At 35.0% G+C, this 21,742-nt stretch overlaps 1 protein-coding gene across 7 annotated transcripts in view; it reads left to right on the forward strand.

Annotated features, from left to right (window-relative positions):
• The window catches only part of AGBL3 (ATP/GTP binding protein like 3), a 121,710-nt gene that overhangs the window by 66,201 nt on the left and 33,767 nt on the right, over positions 1-21,742 (forward strand). For 6 of the 7 annotated variants that reach the window (XM_023190073.3, XM_023190077.3, XM_023190076.3 and 3 more), the window contains 3 exons: positions 9,364-9,438; positions 13,148-13,205; positions 14,670-14,741. The exons of the other annotated variant lie outside the window; for it this stretch is intronic. In XM_023190073.3, coding sequence (XP_023045841.2) covers positions 9,364-9,438; positions 13,148-13,205; positions 14,670-14,741 — 205 coding nt within the window. The remainder of the gene's footprint in view (positions 1-9,363; positions 9,439-13,147; positions 13,206-14,669; positions 14,742-21,742) is intronic. 7 annotated transcript variants of the gene reach the window in all.

Below are 21,742 nucleotides of genomic sequence, written 5' to 3' on the forward strand. Positions count from 1 at the left end.
CATCTTCATTACCTCATATACTTATTTTTGTGGTGAGAACACTGAAAACACTTAAAATCTATTCTTAGCAATTTTCAGTATAATATGTTGTTATTAACTACAGTCACAATGATGTAACAATAGATCTCTTGAGCTTATTCCTCCTATCTAACTGGAATTTTGCATCCTTTGATCAACACCTGCCCAACCCACACCCCTTCACTCCTGCAGCCCCTAGTAACTACCATTCTACTCTCAACTTCTATGAGTTCAGCGTTTTTTTGTTTTTGTTTTTGTTTTTAATACTCCACACATAAGTGAGATCATGATCTTTCTGTGCCTGGCTAATCTCACTTAATATAATGTCCTCCACGTTCACCTATATTACTCCAAGTGACAAGATTTCCTTCTTTTTAAAGGCTGAACAATATTTCATCATGCTACATACCACATTTTCTTTATCCATTTATCTGTTGATGAACACTTAAGTTGATTCCATACACTGGTTATTGTGAATAGTGCTGCAATGACCATGGGAATGCAGACATCTCTTTGACATACTGATTTCCTTTCCTATAGATATAGGCCCAGTGGTGGGATTGCTAGTTTAGATGATAATTCTATTTTTAATTTTTTGAGGAACTTCCATACTGTTTTCCATAATGGCTGTACTAAGTTATATTCTTACCAACAGTGTGCGGGGGTTCCTTTTCTCCACATCTCCAACACTGATTATCTTTTTTTTTTTTTTTTTCTTAATAACAGCCACTCTAACAAGCATGAGGTAATATCCATATTTGGTTTTAACTTGTATTTCTCTGATGAATAGTGATGCAGGGCATTTTAAAATATACCTGTTGGCCATTTGTATTTGTTCGTTTGACAAATATCTATTCAGAGCCTTTGCCCATGTTTTAATCAGGTTATTTGTTTTCTTACTATTGAGTTCCTGATACATTTTGGATATTAGCCCCTTATCAGATGTATGATTTGCAGATATTTTCTCCCATCCCATTAGATGTCTCATCATTCTGTTGATTGTTTCACTGGCTGTACAAAAGCTTTTTAGTTTGATGTAATCCCATGTATCTGTTTTTGCTTTTGTTGCTTGTGTTTTCAAGTTTATATCCAAAAAAATCATTGCCCAGACCAATGACATGGAGCTTTTCCCCTATATTTTTTTCAGTAGTTTCATAGTTTCAAGTCTTACATTTAAGTCTTTAATCCAATTTTAGTTGATTTTTGTACATAGTGTGAGATGAGTCTAATTTCATTATTTTGCATGTAGATATCTTATTGTCCTAACAGCATTTATCAAAGATACTGTCCTTTTCACATTGTGTGTTCTTGGCACTTCTGTCAAAAGTCAATTGACTACAAATGCACAGATTTATTTTGGGGCTATTTCATTCAATTGGTTTATGTGTCTGTTTTTATGCCAGTACCATGCCATTTTGATTTCTGTCATTTTATAGTATATTTTTAAGTCAGACAGTGTGAGCTTCCAGGTTTGTTCATGTAGTTCAAGACTGTTTTGGCTAGTTGGGCTCTTTTGTGGTTCCATATAAGTTATAGAATTTGTTTTCTATTTCTCTGAAAAATCCCATTGGAATTTTAATAGGGATTGTACTCAATCTGTAATCACTTTGGGTAGTATGGACAGTTTGACAATATTAATTCTTCTGATCCATGAGCACGAGATATATTTCCATTTCTTCATAGAAGATATTCCATGTCTTCTATTTCTTTTATCAATGTTTTATCATTGTCAGTATACAGGTCTTTCACTTCCTTGGTTAAATTTATTCCTACTTTTTTTGTAGATATTATAAATGGAATTATGTTCTTGATTTCTTTTTTTAGATAGCTTGTTTTTTAGATAGTTTATTAATTATAGTTTGTATAGAATCACTAGTGATTTTGCGTGTTGATTTTTTATCCTTCAACTTATACTGAATTTTCAAATTCTGTTCTTTGATGGAGTTTTCTATATATAAGATCATGTTGTCTGCAAACAAGGACAATTTAACTTCTTCCTTTTAATCTTGTCTAATTGCTCTGGCGAGGACTTCAGTACTATATTGAACAGAAGTGGTAAAAGTGGGCATCATTGTCTTGTTCCTGATCTTAGAGGAAAAGCTTTCAAGTTTTCACCACTGGGAATGATGTTAGCTTTGGGTTTGTCATAGACGGCCTTTATTGTATTGAGGTACATGCATTTTATACCTTATTTGTGGAGCATTTTTATCATGAAAGGATGTTGAATTTCCATCAAATGCTTTCTTCTGCATATATTGAGATGATCATAGGGTTTTTATCCTTCATTCTGCTGTTGTGATGTATCAGATTTATCAATTGGCATATGTTGAACCATCCCTGTATTCCTGGGATGAATCCCACTTGATCATGATGAATAATCTTTTATTGTGCTGCTACATTTAGTTTGTTAGTATTTTGTCAAGGATTTTTCCATCTATCCTCATCAGGGATATTGGCCTGTTATCTTTTTCTTGTAGCTTACTTGTCTGACTTTTGTATCAGAGAAATGCTAGCCTCATGAAATGAATTTGGAAATACTCCCTCTTCTTCAATTTTTTGGAAGAGTTTAAGAAGGATTCATATTAGTATCTCTTTAAAGGTTTGGTAGAATTCACAGTGAAACCATAAGGTCCCCAGCTTGTCTTTGATGGGGAACTTTTTATTTCTAATTTAATCTCCTTATTCATTATTCATCTATTCAGATGTTCTGCTTCCTCATGATTCAGTCTTGGTAGGCTATATGTAGCTAGGAATTTATTTTTTCTAGGTTATCTAATTCGTTGACATATAATTGTTTATAATGGTAGTCTTTTATGATCCTATTTCTGTGGTGTCAGTTATAATGTCTCATCTTTCTTTTCTGACTTTATCTGAGTCTTCTCTGTCTCCTTAGTATAGCTATAGATTTGTCCATTTTGTTTCTTTAAAACAAAACAAAACAAAACAAAAACCTCTTCATTTCATTGGTCTTTACTATTGTTTTTCTAGTCCCTATTTCATTTATTTTTGCTCTGATATTATTTTCTTCCTTCTGCTAACTCCATGCTTAGTTTGTTCTTCTTTTCCTAGTTCCTTGAAGTGTAACACTAGGTTGTATATTTCAGAACTTATCTTTCCTTTTTTTCCAGCCCCAGCTCAAAAGATCTTCTTTTTTGATGTAGGTGTTTATTGATGTGAACTTCCCTCTTAGAATTGCTTTTGCTGCATCTAATAAGCTTTGATATATTGTATTTCCATTTTTTGTTTGTCTCAAGATATTTTTGAATTTCCCTTTGAATTTCTTTACTGACCAGTTGGCTGTTCAGGAGAGTATTGTTTAATTTCCATGTGCTTGTGAATGTGTCACTATTTTTCTGTTACGTTTTCCTAATTACCTACTATCCAGTCACAAAAGCAATGACAAAGTTCAGGTTTTGTTAGGACAGCATCTTACTTCTGCATATCAATTTCTGTAGTTTTCAGATTTTAATGCATAACACCCTCAGACTATCAATGACTTACAATAGCAAACATGTGTTGTCTTGTTCATGAATCTGAAGGTCAGCTGTGGCTCTACTGAACTAATCAGAAATCAGCCAAACTTAGCTCCTAATTGTGGGTTGGGTTCAGGTTTATTCCACCTTTCTTTCTTCAGCTAGACCAGCAGCCAACTAGAGCATATTCTGCTCACTGCCAATCACAAGAGTTCAAGAGGGCAAGCCAAACCATGCAAATATATTTAAAGCCTCTGTTAAACATTCCACTGGCCAAATCAAGACATATGTCCAAATTCAACATCAATGGGGTGGGGAAGTATAATTATATAATAGTGAACATTTAGGAACAATCCAGGGGTATGTTTTCCCAGGCGAGGAGTACTAAAAGTGCAATGGCCCTGAGGAAGGAGTGTGTCTGTCATTTTCTAGGAAGACCAAGGAAGCTAATGTGGCTAGAGAAGAATGAATAAGGAGAACAATGGTAAAACATGAAATCAGATAGGTATTGAAGGTTGCAGGAACAGGTCATGTAAAGCCTGGTAGGCTTAGGACTTCAGTTTTTGCCTCTGAGTTTGGGGATCTTTGATCAGAAGAATGACATGATCTGCCTGAAGTGGTTAGCAGGGTCACCTTGGCTGCTGTGTTAAGAGTACAATGATGACCCATAAGGGAGACCAATTAGGGGGCTCTTATAATAATCCAGGCAAGATAAAAGTGGTGGCTGCACCAAAGTGATACTAGTAGAGGGAATGAGAAGTGATTAGATTTTAGATATATTTTCAAGATAGTGTTAGAGAATCTGCTGATGACATGTTTATAAGATTGAAAAATAGAAAGGAGAGAAGGTGGTCTCTAGATTTTGGGACCTGAGCATCTGGAGATTAGAGTTTCCATTCCATGAGGACAAGGGTAAAATAGCAAACTTAATTTTGTTCTGTAGCTACTAAACCATATTTTGAAGATGTATCAGGACTCTCTCCATTGCAAGAGGCAAAAAATCCTTCCAAAATGGTTTAGTCAAAAGGGATATTTGTTGGATTACTAAATAAAAAGTCTAGGGACAAGGCTGGCTTTTGTTATGGCTTAAATGAGGGGCTCAAATTATGTCATTAAGATCCTGGAGGGTTTTTTCTCCTGCTTTCATCTCATTTCTGCCTTTTCTTGGTTGGTTCCATTCTCAGACAGACTTTCCTCTCACGGTGGTAAAATGACTATAGAAATCTAGCCTCACATCCTCACCATACTAAGTCTGGTTGAGACATCCTCCTATATAGTAGTTCCCTCAAAAATGCAGATATTGACATTTTTAACAAAGAGGTAAAAAATCTGTTCAGTGAAAACTGTAAAATGTTGATGAAATTGAAGACACAAATAAATGGAAAGTATTTTGTGTTCATGAATCAGAAGAATATTGTCAAAATGTCCATACTACCCAAAGCTCTCTACAAATTCAATGCAACATCTATTTCAGTAACATTTTTCACTGAGGTAGAACAAACAGTACTAAAATTTGTATAGAACCACAAAAGAGCCTGAATAGCTAAAGCAAACTTGAGCGAGAACAACAAAGCTGGAGGCATCACACTTCCTGATTTTAAAATATGTTACAAAGCTACAATAACCAAAAGTATATGACACTGGCATATGAACAGACACACAGCACAATGGAGCAAAATAGAAAGCCCAGAAGTAAAACTATGCATATACAGTCAACTGATCTTTGACCAGGGTGCTAAGAATACACAATGAAGAAAAGATAGTCTCTTCAAAAAATGGTGTTGGTGGCCAAGTATGGTGGCTCACACCTGTAATCCCAGCACTTTTGGAGCCCAAGGCAGGAAAATCACTTGCGCTTAGGAGTATGAGACCAGCCTGGGCAACAGAGTGAGACCTCATCTCTACAAAAAATAAGAAAATTATCTGGGCATGGTGGCTCATGCCTATAGTCCCAGCTCCTCAGGAGTCTGAGGTGGGAGGATCAATGAACCTGGGAGGTCAGGGCTGCAGTAAGTCATGATTGGGCCACTGCACTTGAGCCTCAGCAACACAATGATACCCTGTGTCAAAGAAAAAAAAATGGTGTTGGGAAACTGGATATATACATAAAACAAAATGAAACTGGACCGTTATACTACACACAAAAAGTCAACTCAAGATGGGCTAAACACTTAAACATAAGACCCAAAACCATAAAACTCCTAGAAGAAACATAGGGGAAAGCACCAGGACATTGATCTTGACAATAATTTCATGGCTATAACACCAAAAGCAGAGACAACAAAAACAAACATAAACAAGTGGGACTATAACAAACTAAAAAGCTTCTGTACAACAAAGAGAAATATTTAATAGCAGGAAAAGGCAACCTATGGAATGGAAGAAAATACTTGTGTATCATATATCTGAATAGGGGGTAATCTCCAAAATTTTTAAGGAACTCCTACAACTTAATAGCAAAAACACCCACTAAGCTGATTTTTTTCTTTTTTTTTGAGATGGAGTCTTGCTCTGTTGCCCAGGCTGGAGTGCAGTGGCCAGATCTCAGCTCACTGCAAGCTCCGCCTCCTGGGTTCACGCCATTCTCCTGCCTCAGCCTCCCGAGTAGCTGGGACTACAGGCGCCCGCCATCACGCCCGGCTAGTTTTTTGTATTTTTTTTTTTAGTAGAGACGGGGTTTCATCGTGTTAGCCAGGATGGTCTCGATCTCCTGACCTCGTGATCCGCCCGTCTCAGCCTCCCAAAGTGCTGGAACTACAGGCTTGAGCCACCGCGCCCGGCCCTAAGCTGATTTTAAAATGGGCTACGTACTTGAATAGACATTCATCCAAGGCAGACGTATAAATGGCCAACAATTATATGAAAAGTTGTTCAACATCACTAATCATCAGAGAAATTCAAATCAAAACCATAATGAGATATCATCTCACGCCTGCTAGGTCAAAAAGTTAAAAAATTGTGTTTGCAAGGATGTGGAGAAAATGAAGCCTTTATACACTGTTGGTGAGAATGTAAATTGGTACAGCCATTATGGAAAACAATATGGAGTTTCCTCAAAAAGTTTAAAAGTGAATTACCGTATGATACAGTAAACACCCTTCTGGTATTTATCTAAAAGAATGGAAATCCAGATACTAAAGAGATATCAGCATTCCCATGTTTATTGCAGTACTATTCGCAATAGCCAAGATGCAGAAACAAGTGTCTATCAACGGATGAACGGATAAAGAAGATGAGGGGTATGTGTATGTATATGTGTGTGTACATACTGGAATATCATTTAGCCTTTGAACCTAGAGGACATTATGCTCCGTAAAATAAGCCAAACACAGAGAGACAAATAGTACATGATCTCACTTTTATGTGAAATCTAAAAAAGTTGACCTAATAGAGAATAGGTCATTACCAGGGATCAGGGAGATGTTAATCAAGGGTATAAACTTGCAGTTGTAAGATGAATACATTTTGAAGACCTAATGTACAATGTGATGACTCTAGTTAATAATATTGTTTTGTATACTTGAAATTTGCTAAGAGAATGGGTCTTAAGTATTCTCATCATGAAAAGCAAAATAAGTGGTAACTATGTGAGGTGATAGATATGTTAATTAGCTTGATTGTGGTAATAATTTCAAAATGTATACTTAAAACATCATGTACACCTTAAATATATACAATTTTTATTTGTCAATTTAGACCTCAATAAAGCTGGAGGGAAAAAAGCAAAGATGATTCTTATCAGGCTGGTTTAGACATGTGTCAACCCATAAATCACTCACTGTGACTAACAGGATGGACTGTGCTGATTAGCTTCAGCCTGGGTTCTTTAACAAACCCTCATAGGATTCACCCAGACTCCAAGAACTGAGAATGGGTAGTATTAAATTCCCTAACAAAATTAAAGACAGTTGCCAGAAGAAGAGGGAATGGGTTCTGGGGACATGAACAACAAATTTGAACAAAGTCCAAATTCAAAAAAATTGTAAACGATCACATAGCACAAGAATAAATATTTTACCTCCTCCCATATTCTTTCCTGTGCCATCACATTCTCCCTTTCCCTCCATTTGCCAATCTTTTCCTTTCTCCTCTCTCCACCCTCAATACTTTAAAGGACTATACTCAAATATTCTAGTGGGTTTGTTAAAATACCATGCAAGTCTTTACTTCACAAACACCTTGTCTTTCCAAGTTATATATATCAGGACACTCATGGATAAATATTCATACCCATGCCCACAATTCAGGCAGTTATACATACACACACACCCTCTGGAGTAAAAAATAACAGTAAAAAGAGCAAGTTTGTATTCTGTGTGATCATTTTCAAAAACTAAATGAATCCCTACAATGGTCAGATATTGATTATGTGCCATATTTTGGGTATAGGTATCTTTATCAAGATACTTTTCTAGCATTATAAAAATGTTAACTTTTAAAGAATAAACAGATGAAACATAATACCAATTAAATTCTAACTTTTCAAAATTAAACTTTTAATTTTGATTAACTTGCTGTTGTAAGAAATAATTGAGAGAGATGCCAGGGACCCTGTTTTCTGTTTCCCCTAATGGTAACATCTTGCAAAACTATAGCACCGTGTTACAATAAGGATATTTATATTCGTGCAGTCAAAATGCTGACCATTTCCATGACCATAAGGATCCCTCATATTGCCCTCTTAAAGCCATATCCACTCCCTGCTGTCCTTACCTTGCAGTTATCCCCTGGCAACCACAAATCTGTTCCGTATTTCTGTAAATGTATCATTCACAAATGTTTTTCCACATCCCTGTGAAATCACACAATATGTAACATGCTGGGATTGGCTTTTATCAGTTGGCCTACCTTTTGGAATACTCATCCCCCACCCCCAAGTTGATGCGTACATCCATAGTTTCTTCCTTTTTATTTCTGTGCAGTATTCCACGATATGGATTTACCATAACCTATTTAACCATTCACCTGTTGAAGAACATGTGGGTTGTTTTCAGTTTGGGGCCATTATGAACATAACATTAGTGTACAGGTTTATGTGAAATAAGTCTTCATTTCCCTGAGATAAAAACCCAGGAGTTCAATTGGTAGGTGGTATGGTAGTTATGGTACATACATGTTTAATTCTCTAACAGACTGCCAAACTGTTTTCCAAAATGGATGTACAATTTTCCATTCCCAAGAGCAGTTTATGAGTAATCCATTTTCTGTGCATCCTCACTGAAATTTGGTATTGCCACTATTTTAGCCATTCTGACAAGTGTGTTATCTCATTGTAGTTTTAATTTGCATTTCCATAACAGTTCAACCATGTTGAATATCTTTTCACATGTTTATTTGCCTGGCCCCCTGCTTAGCCTTCCCTGACACTACCTTGAAAAAGGGATTGGGGCACTCCCACTCAGCTTTTGTTGGCATGGGTGGGTGTAGGAGTCACAGTCATTTCTGTGGTGTTAGGCTGGAGTAGAACAGTTACTATCTAAAAGGTTTTGGTCTCTTTAGGCTGTCCCTTTCCTGGTCCTTGGGCTAGAAGGAACAGGCTTATGTAGGGATTTTTAAAAATTGCATTCATTGGAATTTCTGGATTGCCAGCCTCTCCAGCTTTAAAGTGAGAACATATGAAACAAAAAGAAAACACAGTGAACTCATCATCATGCCACTCTTCTGGCCTTGAACTCCCTAGCTAGTCTGCCTTCTCCTTTCCATCTTTTAGAGTTTCTTATTTAATACCCAGAATTTTTGGTTGTACTTAGTGGGAGGAATAAAGTACTTCTCATCTTCTTATAAGTGGGAATCTCATAACAGTCTCATGTCTGCATATGTACTCTTTGATATGTTGATTAAATATTGATTTTAAGTATGATTCTTTTACTAGAAAAAACATTTGAAAACAAAGAAGGAAAGGAATTCTACTACAGCAAGCCACCAAAATACCAGAGAAGGACAAGAGGTAAATCTTCATTAACCTAGTTATTAAAAGTTATTTTAAATGAATGAAAGAGAATGGCAAGTTATTTTCTCTTACACTTTCTATACCCGAATTTTCCCCCAGGAGAAGTTAGAATTTTGTTCATATTATTTACTGTTTATAAAAACACAAAAGATCCTTGACAGATGAGAGGTGGGCCTTATTAAGATGCCATATTTAAATTTCATTTGTACTTTTACCTTACTCTAAAAAAGTATTTGAGGAAGCTTACAAAGATGCATCCAGGGTAGCAAGAATAAAAGAAATTAAGAAAAATTAGTGGAACTGAAAGATCAGCTTCTACCATGACGGAAGGAAGAGCTCTGCAAACCCATTCACCAGCAAAACTAGTGAAATGATCCACAACAACAAACAACAACAACAGATATTTAAAGTCTCTGAAATGGTCTGAAGGTTATACAGCAAGTGAAACAAAAATCTATTCAAGAAAGTCTACTAAAATTCATTAAAAACTGTGAGAGCCTGTGGTATTTCAATCAAGACTGCCTCTTCCCCTCCCCCCACCGGACTCCCCAGCTCAGTAAGACACAAACTCCACACTAGTGTAGACAAGAAGTTAGGGTTCCCTCTACCCAGAGCTACCAAAGGGCTATCCCAGGAGGGGCAGGATATCAGTATTTCTTATTCTTTCCCCAGCTGCCTGTTGCTAAGTCAGGTGAGTGCCGACAAGAGATGGGGGCCCCCTTCCTCTCCCAGTCCCCATTGATGAGACAGAGGCTCTACTTCAGGTGCTTTACCACTGAGCATTCTTGGGCTCTGATTGCCCTTATCTTGGTTTGTAAAATGATGGTTCCACACTGGGAGAGGCAAATGGAGGAGACCTAAGGCTACTGCCTCCCCTACACCTACAGTTCAGCTCCTAAAGCAGGGTATCACTTGGAGGGAAGAGTGCCATTTCCGCCATCCCCAGCTCATAAGCCATAGCTTATAAATTTTGCCCTGATGAAAAACTAGGTCACAAAACAGATAGCTCCTAATCTCTTCCAGAAAAAGAGAAGTTAAGCTTAAAGACAGTCTCAAAACCAGTGCAATTATGGCTTAAAAAAAATTCTGGAGGACAAATATATTACTGGTGGAAGTTACTTACCAGCAGCAGATCTGTACGGGTATGCAGCAACATCAGTTCTTGCCTTCCACTCCTGCCCTAAAACTTGCTTCAGCCTCTTTTTCTGCCTCCTGCCCCGGAGTCAAATCTTAAAAAGTTCATATACCAGTTAAACTCTGCCATTTTGTTTCTTACTACGCATGCTTGAGCGCACTCCTGCGATCTCATCAGGAAGCAGCTGATCACCAGTCTCAGGTGTTTCCTATCTGTAGGAAGAGTACCTTTCCCTGCTGCTGGCTGCAACCAATTACTATTTTAGAGAGACAGTTAACAACCATCACCTGATGCCTGACATTCCTAGTGGGGTTTTGGTGGAGCCCTCTCCTGCCCTGCTCATGCTTTATTAGCTACCTATTGTAACAACACTGATAGATTCATTGGAGTTACAAGCTAAATTGAATACTGACTAGTTTGCCAGAGAGAACTGGAGAAAGAGGCAGCTAGGAGGAGCCTTACTGGAGTCAGAAAAAATCTTAAACACAGACCTGTACAACTATCCTTTTGAAGAAGTCTAAATTTGATTGGCTTAGTCTGAAGAGCACAGCTGAATGTGGTCAGGGAAAGAGACAAAGAGAGCCCTGCCTTAGCACTGTCATCCCAAGTGAATGTGGATATACCGAAGTCTGTACCCCTGAGGACCAACATCAGAGACTTAGAACTGCAGGGAGCAGAGATGGCTATAAAGGAGTAATGTTCCTTTCCCTCTGCTCTCCCTTCTAGAATTACATTATTTCAGGAATGTAATATGAATGAACAGGAATTAAAATTTTTTTTTTTGGTAAACAAATCCTCTCATTGATACCCCTGTGTTAAGTCATTTGCAGGACCCAATAACCAAAATAGGTTTTGTTAGGTGATTTTTAATGTATGCATTGCAAGACACATTTATTTAGTTCTCACAAATATATCCACAGAGTGGTTTTCCTCACCTATCCAAGCTACATTTAATGTAAAATATTATAAATCCCTTTATTAAATGCTCATGTATTTGCATCTTTCTTGATTGGAGCTTTTAAAATTGTATGAAATCATTATATTTAATGTTAGATACTTCCAAATGGAAAATAATCTTCATTTGGTCAAATGCTTTGAGAAAGTTGCATACATTCTAAGTGTCCCCATAAGCTAATAGGAGATTGTGGTCACTTACCTTGAAATTCCTACCCGTCTTTCACAAAAAGAGTGAACAATCTCATTTTCACTCAGGTAAATGGCTGAGGACAACTTAAATTCATGCTCTTGAACTGACTATTTCTTACTTTGTTTGCTTATAAGATATCAATACATCCCTAAAACAATATTGGTAAATTATTTTAAAAATATTTCGGTTAACTTTGTTTCCCACCAAGACACTCTCACTTATTGATTCTGAAGACTTTCAACAAAAACAATTATAAATTACTGTGATCAGAAATTGTAGCTCATGTACATAAGATCACTGACCTGGTGATATTTTTCTGTAGGATAAGTGTAATCATTTATTATGGTTCACAGAATCATTTCACTCAAGAGATGGGAGCCAAAAATGACAAGAGTTTATCAAATCAAGTCTTACTAATTTTCTTCAGCCTCATTTCACTCCTTGTCTTGCCAAATCCTGGTGATTACATAATCACCAGGATTTAAATTTGTATAATTTTAAATTTGTATAATTTTTTCTAGAATGTTTCTTTCCTCAATAATCAAATTTTGATATTTACATTTTTCTCCCATTTTCATACTGATTTTGCCCATTTTTTTGCTGCCAATCAATTATATATACGAAGAGGTGGGTTTGAGCTTTTAACTCCATTTCATAGTCTACTTTTATTATGGGTTGTTTTTGTTTTTGTTTTGTTTTTTGAGATGGAGTCTAGCTCTGTCACCCAGGCTGGAGTGCAGCAGCACGATCTCAGCTCACTGCAACCTCTGCCTCCCAGGTTCAAGCGATTCTCCTGCCTCAGCCTTCCGAGTAGCTGGGATTACAGGTGGCTGCCACCACGCCCCACTAATTTTTTTTTTTTTTTTTTTTTTTAGTAGAAACGGGGTTTCACCATGTTGGCCAGGCTTTTCTTGAACTCCTGACCTCAAGTGATCCGCCCGCCTCGGCCTCCCTAAGTACTGGGATTACAGGTGTGCACCATGCCCAGCCTCATCTTTTTATATATAAGCACAGTTTTGCAATCTGTTTATATATTTTACTTAATTTTATATCTTTTCACCCATTTCACACTTTTATCTTCCCATATTTGTTCTTCTAATTTAAGAAAGTGAGATTATAAGAATACCATTTTGTTGTCTCTTTCTCATTACAAATAAATTCTATGTGATGTGGAAAATTTTTAAATCTCCTTTACCACCAAAATATAGTATCAATATTTTCTTCTATTCATTGATGCAGGAGAATAGTGTAGTGAAAAATATTAGAAGATTCTGATTTATAAGATAATTTTAGTCATTCTAAACCTGTAAGGATGAAATGAGAAATATTTGTTAAAAACGCACAATACTATAAATCGTATAGGAAATATACCCATTTCATGTTGATAAAATAGCATTGTTTTCCTTGATTCTACATTCCATTAGGTTTATGATAGAGGACATTTACTGCAAAGACACAAACAATCAAATTCTGATGTGAAAGGTAATATTCTGCTTCTACCTTCTCATAAACAATTAATTCATTTACTCAACTAGGAATTTTTGGTGCCACAACTTTGAGGCTGCCACTGTGCTTGGTGCTAGGGATATTAAATGTATATGATACCATTTCGTCCCTGCAGGACCTCATCCTTTAATCAGGAATGAAACAACAAGCTGAGTGCAGTGTCATAGACACAATGCCAGTAGTCTGTTGAGGGTTCCCAGGGAGCACAGAGAAAGGAGTGGTCAATTACCTTGGAGAATAGAGAGGTCCACGTATTCGAGGGCTATCCCCAAGGTTTTGAAAGTTTGCCCCCAAAGGGAAAGGGATTTTATGTTTTAAAAACTCTCTTTTTCCTCTCATTTCATAGTTTAATAGAAGATGAGCCCAGGAGACAAATTAATTCATAGACTGTTCATTGGCTTCTACTGCAACCTGCTAAGTCTGATGTGATGTGAATCTTTACCTGACTCTCTAGCATCTCTGGTTTTTTTTTCTTTCTTAATTTCTGTCACCTTATCTTTAGTTCAGGTCCTTTGCAGGGGGAATCATATAATTTAGGCAATATTTTAATTTTATCTAAAATACTTAATTTTATGTGTGTATATACATATTAATTTATTGTACATTTTTATCTACCTATTTCCCAAAAGGATTTGAGGTGACCTAATTATACACACACACACACCACACTCATATGTCCATTTAGTTTATGATGTAGCAAAATAATAAAAAATATAAATGGAGATAAGGACCTAAGAACCATGCCAAGGAAAGGGGAGAATACTATTATAATTAAAATAGTCAATTCACTTAAACTTTATTTTTTCTGATAACAGTCAGCTAGGTATATTCAGCTGCTTTTTATAAGTAACTTTTATGTATTCTTTTGTTAACATTTTAATGTCAAAAATTAAAAGTAAAGATAAGCAAAAGAAAGTAAAAATTACATTTTAGAATATTTATTTTAAATGCTTTCCCCTATTTATCCACATACGCACCATGTTAATGAATCACATAATCATTGCATTATTTTGCAACCTACTTTTTAATTTTAAATTACAGTATATTATAAACCTCTTCATATGTAAATAAATGGTGGCAAAGTATTCCATTCTATTAATTAAGCCACCCCCAGTGTCAAACTTACATTTTGTTTCCAATTGTTTTCTTATTGTAAACAACAATGAAAACTTTATAACTCTCTATTTGTGTGTTTTCTTAATTATTTCTTTATAACAAATTCCTAGAAAAGGAATTGCTGACCCAAAAGGTATGAACATTTTTAAATGCAACAAAAATTTGTAACATTTGAAGACTGCTTATTTTAATTTCATTGAACTAAACTACTGTCTACAAGTTATTTACTAGCATTTGTCACTTTGAAAAAAGATGAAAAATATGAAATGTAAATGGGCAAATTAATTATTTTCATGCTACTATGATCTTTATCATCTTCTCTAGATACAAGGCCAAATGAACCAGGTGACTGTATGGTTGATTATTTCAGAAGACAGTTACCTAATCAAGGTTTGGGTGAGTAAAACAGGAACACAGACAGTAATGAGTGGTCCCCTATGATCTGAATGTTGTTTTTCTCTCTAGCTCTAGAAATACACAGAGGAAACAGTAGAAATTTACTGTATGTCAATTTGCTTTCTTTTAATTTCATCCAGTCAAAACCAAAACAAAAGAATATTCATCTCATTGTCTAATCTTTTCATTCCCATCTCACCAAATCTTAGAGCAGAGAGAGGCCTTGAGAGTGCTCTAGTTTCACCTGCTCCTGACAGGCCCCAGGCTCATCCAGCCTCTGGCTGACTACACTTGGTGACAAGTACTTTACTAAACTGCAATATAATTCATTCCATTGCTAAAGAGCTATAGCACTGAAAAAGTTTATTTTCAATAAACTTTAACAACAAAAAGTTTAAAATACATGTCCTTGTAAATTTCATCCACTTCTTTTAATCTTTCCTCTCTAATAACACAAAATAGTGAGCAAACCTTAAAGGTAAATAATTCTGACTGACACAGTTTCCCCAATTCTCCTTGAAATAATGCAATTGTAATACCTTCTCTATTTTTTAAAAAGTTGTCATTTATTTCCCTGAAACTTTCCCTGTTTCTTTCAACTATCCATAAAACACCGTGATTCAAGTCCCTTTACCATTTTATTTTACTCTTTTTTGTTGCTATTCAAGCTTAAATGAAACTGAGCACAGTATTGCAAATATTGTCTAATGAGTGCAAAATATATCTTCATTTTTATTTGCTTCTTTATAGATACTAGGTTTCCATTAATGCAGTTTAAGATTATATTTCTTCTTTTGAAAATTATCCTAAAATATTGACATATTGGATTTCATATATTCAAACCTTTAACGTTTTATTTTCATAGTGCTACTGCTAAGTTGTATTTCCTCCGTTCTCTACTTCTTCACTTATTATTTGGTTCATTATGCCTGACCTTAAATTTATTCCTGTTAAATTTAAATTTAACCTTCTTAGATTCAGCCTTTCACGAACTATTGATCTTTATTACATCATATTGTTATACTATATATATGCATGTGTGAATACATATGTGTATATATACATACATGCATACACATATACATAGATACATGTATTTGACCTCTTGTCAAAGCTTCAGACCCTGTATGTAACTATCTGCTATACATCTCCACACAGATGTCCCACATATTCAAATTCAAATTCATCTAATTCCACAGTAAATGCTCTTCCTCACATATTCTCAATAACATTAATGGCAGTACTATCTCCATAACCACTCCAGCTACAAATGTGATCGGTATCCTTTTTTCTCACTTTCACTTCTGTCCCTCATATCCAGTCAGCCATTGAATCCAGATGATTTTACCTCAGAATCTCTTTTTCTCTATCTTAACTACCATCATTAACTACCATCATTCTTTTCAAATTCTTATCATCATCCTTTTCAGATTCTTATCATCATCCTTTTCAGATTCTTATCATCATCCACTTACCAGAAGTACTACAGTTTTCTAGTCCATCTCCCTGCCACCAATATTGTCATTCTAATTACACCCTTCATACTACCATCAAAGAGATTTACCAGAAACACAAATCCCACTATGCAACATCAGCACCTAAAGCCTTTTAGTGATTCCCAGTCATCTAACAGGGGTTGGACTGACACTGCCCTAAGACTGGCACTGCCTTTTCTTTAGGCTTTCTCTTTCTCATTTTAATTTCTTTTTACACTTAATTTTAAAATAATTTCAAGAATAGTAAAAAAAACTTTCTCTCTCTCTCTATTAATCAGTCTATCTTTTTTCCCATTATCCACAAGTTGTAGCATGCTCTTGTACCCCTAAAAACCTTCCACCTATATTCTCTATGAAAAAGAACATTCTCTTACATTAAAATCAGGAAATTCAACTTGATACAACACGATTTTGTATCATATATTATACAATTTTGCCAAATGTCCCAATAGTGTTCTTTAGAGCACACTTACTATCTAATTTAAGGTGTAATTCAGGATCATGAATTGCATTGAATTATCGTATTTCTTTATTCTCTTTATTTGGAACATTGGCTCAGCCTTTCTTTGTCATTCGCAACACCATCATTTTTAAAGATTATTGGCAAGTCGTCTTATAGAATATCTGGTTTTAAAATTTTCATGAACAAAAGAATTACCAAAAGAGTTTATGTAAATCTCAGCCTCTGACTGAGTAGGTCTTTGATGTCACCCCTTAATTTGTATTGTTTATATGGGATTTCAGATAATTCTGGCATTGATGACCCGCAGACCACACTTTGCAAGTTACTACTATGGGGGCCACAGTGAAAATTGGTTGGAGGCCAAGCAATTGGGGCCTAGCCCATCCAAACCTTTTTCATCTTGAATAGCTTTCTTATGTAATTTTCTTTCAATAATGGTCTATTACTCAAAATTTTTTCCTTTTATTATTATTGTTAGTTGACATAATAATTGTACCAAGCCTATTTCATCCTGAATAGTTTTCTTATGCAATGTTTCTTTCAATAATGGTCTATAACTCAAAATTTTTTCCTTTTATTATTATTTTTAGTTGATGTAATAATTGTACATATGGGGTACAGTGTGATATTTTGATTCATATATGCATGTATAATGATCAAATTGAGGTAATTAGCATCACCTCAAACAGTTATCATTTCTTTGTGTTTGGTACATTCAAAATCTGCTCTCCTAGCTATTTGAAAATACACAATTAATTGTTAATTATAGTCACTCTATAGTTCTATGGAACACTAGTCCCTATTCCTCCTATGTAGCTGTAATTAGTATCTGTTAAGCAACCTTTGACTATCCTTTCTACCCCCATCCCTCTCTGCTTCTATTAACCACTATTCTCTACTCTACTTCTATGAGATCAACTTTTTAAGCTTCCACATATGAATGAGAACATGCAGTATTTATATTCCTGTGGCTGGCTTATTTCACTTAATATAATGTCCTCCAAGCTCATTAATGTTGCCACAAATGGCAGAATTCTGTTCTTGTTTATGTTTAAATACTATTCCATTGTGTATATATACCATATTTTCTTTATCATTTCATCTGTTGATGGACACTTAAGTTGATTCCATATCTTGGCTGTTGTGAATAGTGCTGCAATGACCATGAGAGTACAGATATCTCTTTGACATACTGATTTCATTCTTTTTGGATATATACCCAGTAGTGGGATTGCTGTATCATATGGTAGTTCTGTTTTTAGTTTTCTGGGTAACCTCCATATTATTCTCCAAATGACTGCATAAATTTGCATTCCCACCAAAATTGTGCAGGGATTCGCTTTTCTCCACATCCTCTCCAATACTTGTTATCTTTTATCTTTTTATTCTAACAGATATGAGATCATATCACCTTGTCGTTTTAATTTGCATTTCTCTGATGATTAGTGCTGTTGAGCATTGTTCCATATACCTGTTGGCCGTTTGTATGTCTTCTTTTCAGAGATGTCTATTCAGCTCATTTGCCCATTTTTAAAATAGGTTATTTTTGTTTGTTTATTTTTGCTATTGAGGTAAGTTCCTTATATATTCTGGATATTAATCCCTTATCAGATAATTTGCAAATGTTTTCTCTCATTCTGCAGGTTATCTCATCACTCTGTTGATTGTTTCCTTTGCTGTGCAAAAGATTTTCAGTTTGATAGAATTCCATTTGCCTATATTTGCTTTAGTTGCTTGGGCTTTTGAGGTCTTATCCATAAAATCTTTCATCAGACCAATGTCCTGAAGCATTTCCCTCATGTTTTCTTCTGGTAGTTTCATAGTTTGGGGTCTTACATTTAAGTTCTTAGCCCATTCTGAATTGATCTTTTTTACAGTGAGAGATAGGAGTCCAGTTTCATTTTTCTGTATTTTGATATCTAGTTCTCCTGGCACAGTTTATTGAAGAGATTGTCATTCCCCTATGAATGTTCTTGGCACCTTGTCAAATATTAGTTTTCTGTAAATAAGTAGATTTATTTTGGGGTTCTCTGTTCTGTCTCATTGGTCTGCATATCTGTTTTTATGTTTTTAACCATGCTGGTTTGATTACTATTGCCTTCATTTTGAAGTCTGGTAGTGTGATCCCTCCAGATTTATTCCTTTTGCTATTTGGGGTCTTCTGTGGTTCTGTACAAATTTTAGGAATTTTTTTCCATTTCTGTGAAGAATGTTATTGGTATTTTGATAGGGAGTGCATTGAATCAACAGATAACTTTGGATAGTATGAATATTTTCACACTGTTAAGTCTTCCAATCCATGAACATGGGATGTCTATTTGTATCTTCCTCAATTTTTTTCATCAGTGTTTTATAGTTTTCCTTGTAGAGATATTTCACCTCTTTGGCTAAATTTATTCCTAAGTATTATTTTTTGTAGCTATTGTAAATGGGATTGCTTTCTTGATTTCTTCTTTTGATGGTTTGTTGGTGGGGTCTAGAAACACCACTGATCTTTGTATGTTGGTTTTGTATCCTTCAACTTTACTAAATTTATCAGTTATAGGAGTATTCAATAGAGCTTTTAGGGTTTTCTGTATATAAGCTCATGTCATTTGCAAACAGGGACAATTTGACTTCCTTCTTTCCAATTTGGATGCCCTTTATTTCTTTCTCTTGCCTATTTGCTTTGGCCAGAACTTTCATTACTATGTTGAACAAAAGTAAACATCATTATCTTGTTCCACATCTTAGGGGAAAAGCTTTCAACTTTTCCTCACTCAGTATGATATTGGGTGTGGGTTTGTCTTGTATGGCCTTTATTGTGTTGAGGTACATTCCTTCCATACCTTATTTGGTGAGAGTTTCTGTCACAAAGAGATGTTGAATTTTATCAAATGCTTTTTCTGCATATATTGAGATGATCACAGGGTTTCTGTCCTCCATTTTGTTGATGTGATGTATCACATTTATCAATGTGCGTATATTGATTCATCCTTGTATCCCTGGGATGAATCCCACTTGATCATGGTGAATAATTTTTTCAGTGTGCTTCTGGATTTAGGAGATTTGGTTTGTTAGTATTTTTTTGAGGATTTTTACATCTTTTTTTTATCAAGAACATGGGCCAATAGGTTTCTTTTTCTTGTTGTGTCCTGGTCTGGTTGATACCAGGGTAATATCAGTCACACAGAATAAGTTTGGAAGAATTTCCTCATCTTCAATTTTCTAAAAGAGTTTGAGAAGAACTGATATTTGTTCTTCTTTAAATGTTTGGTAGAATTCTACAGTGATGTCATCAAGTCCTCGGGTTTTCTTCAATGTAAGACTTTTTATTACAGATTCAATCATTACTCATAATTAGTCTGTTTGGGTTTTCCGTTTCTTCTTTGCTTAATCTTAGTAGATTGTACATGTTTAGGAATTTATTCATTTGTGGTAAGTTTTCTAATTTGTTGGAGTACAGTCGTTTGTAGTAGTCTCCAATGATCCTTGTATTTCCATGGTATCAGTTGTAATATCTTTCTCATTCTGATTTTATTTGGGCCTTTGTTTTTTCTCTTGGTTATTAGCTAATGGTTTGTTGATTTTATCTTTCAAAAAAAAACCCCAACTTTTCATTTCATTGATCTTTTATAATTTTTAGTCTCAATTTCATTTATTCTGCTCTGATCTTTATTATTTATTCCCTTCTACTAATTTTTGGTTTGGTTTGTTCTTGCTTTTCTAGTTCCTTGTGGTACATAATTAGGTTGCTTATTTGAAATCTTTCTACTTTTTGGATATAGGCATTTATTGCTATAAACTTTCCTGTTAGTGTGCTTTTGCTATATCCCATAACACAACATTTTGGTATTTTGTGTTTCTATTTACATTGGTTTCAATACATTTTGTAATTTCTTTTTTACTTTCTTCAGCAGTAATTCAGAAGTATGTTGTCTAATTTCCATGTAAGTATACAATTTTGGAAGTTCTTCTTGTTATTGACTTCTAGTTTTATTCCATTATGGTCAGAAAAGATACTTGATATCATTTCAGTTCTTTTAAATTTCTTGAAAATTATTTTGTTCCCTAACATTAGTCTTAGAGGATGTTCCATGTGCTGATGGAAGGAATGTGTATTCTGCACCTGTTGGATGAAATGTTCTGTAAATGTTTATTAGGTTCATTTGTTCTAAAGCACAGTTTAAGTTCAATGTTTCTTTTTTATTTTCTGACTAGATGATCTGTCCAGTGATGGCAGTGATGTGTTAAAGTCCTCTTTGATATTATTATATCAAATTCTATCTCTCCCTTTAGATCTAATAATATTTGCTTTATGTTTGTGGGTGCTCCAGTGTGGGGTGCATATATATTCACAATCATTATATCTTCTTACTGAGTTGATCCTTCATCCTTAGAACCTTCTTTGTCTCTTGTTTATAGTTTCTGACTTAAAGTCTGTTTTATCTGATATAAGTATAGATACTTCTGCTCACTTTTGGTTTCTGTTTGTGTGGAATATTTTTTCCATCCCTTCAGTTCAGTCTAAATGTGTCTTTATGGTGTAGTAAGTTTCCTGTAGGCAGCATATAGTTGGTTTTTAAAATCCATTCAGACAGTCTATATCTTTTAAGTGGGGAATTTAATTCACTTACCTTTAAGGTTTTTATTCATAGGTGAGGACATACTCCTATCATTTTGTTGTTTTCTGCTTGTTTTGTATGTCCTTTGATCTTTTCCTTCTTATTGTTTATCATTGTCATTTAATGGTTTTCTATACTGATAAGGTTTAATTCTTTTCTCTCTTTTGTGTATCTGTTTTACCAGTGAGTTTTATACTTTTATATGTTTTAATGATAGTGATTATCTTTTTCCTTCAAAATGTAGTATTCCCTAGATTATTTCTTGTAAGACCAGTCTAGTGGTAATAAATTACTTCAGTTTTTGCTTGTCTACGACAGACTTTGTTTCTCTCCCATGTCTGAAGGATAGCTTTGCTGGGTCTCATATTCTTGACTGGCAATTTTTTTTTTCATTCTGCACGTTGAATTTATAATCCCATTCTCTTCTAGCCTGTAAAG

The sequence above is a fragment of the Piliocolobus tephrosceles genome, chromosome 8 (genome assembly GCF_002776525.5).
Source record: "Piliocolobus tephrosceles isolate RC106 chromosome 8, ASM277652v3, whole genome shotgun sequence".
NCBI lineage: Eukaryota > Metazoa > Chordata > Mammalia > Primates > Cercopithecidae > Piliocolobus > Piliocolobus tephrosceles.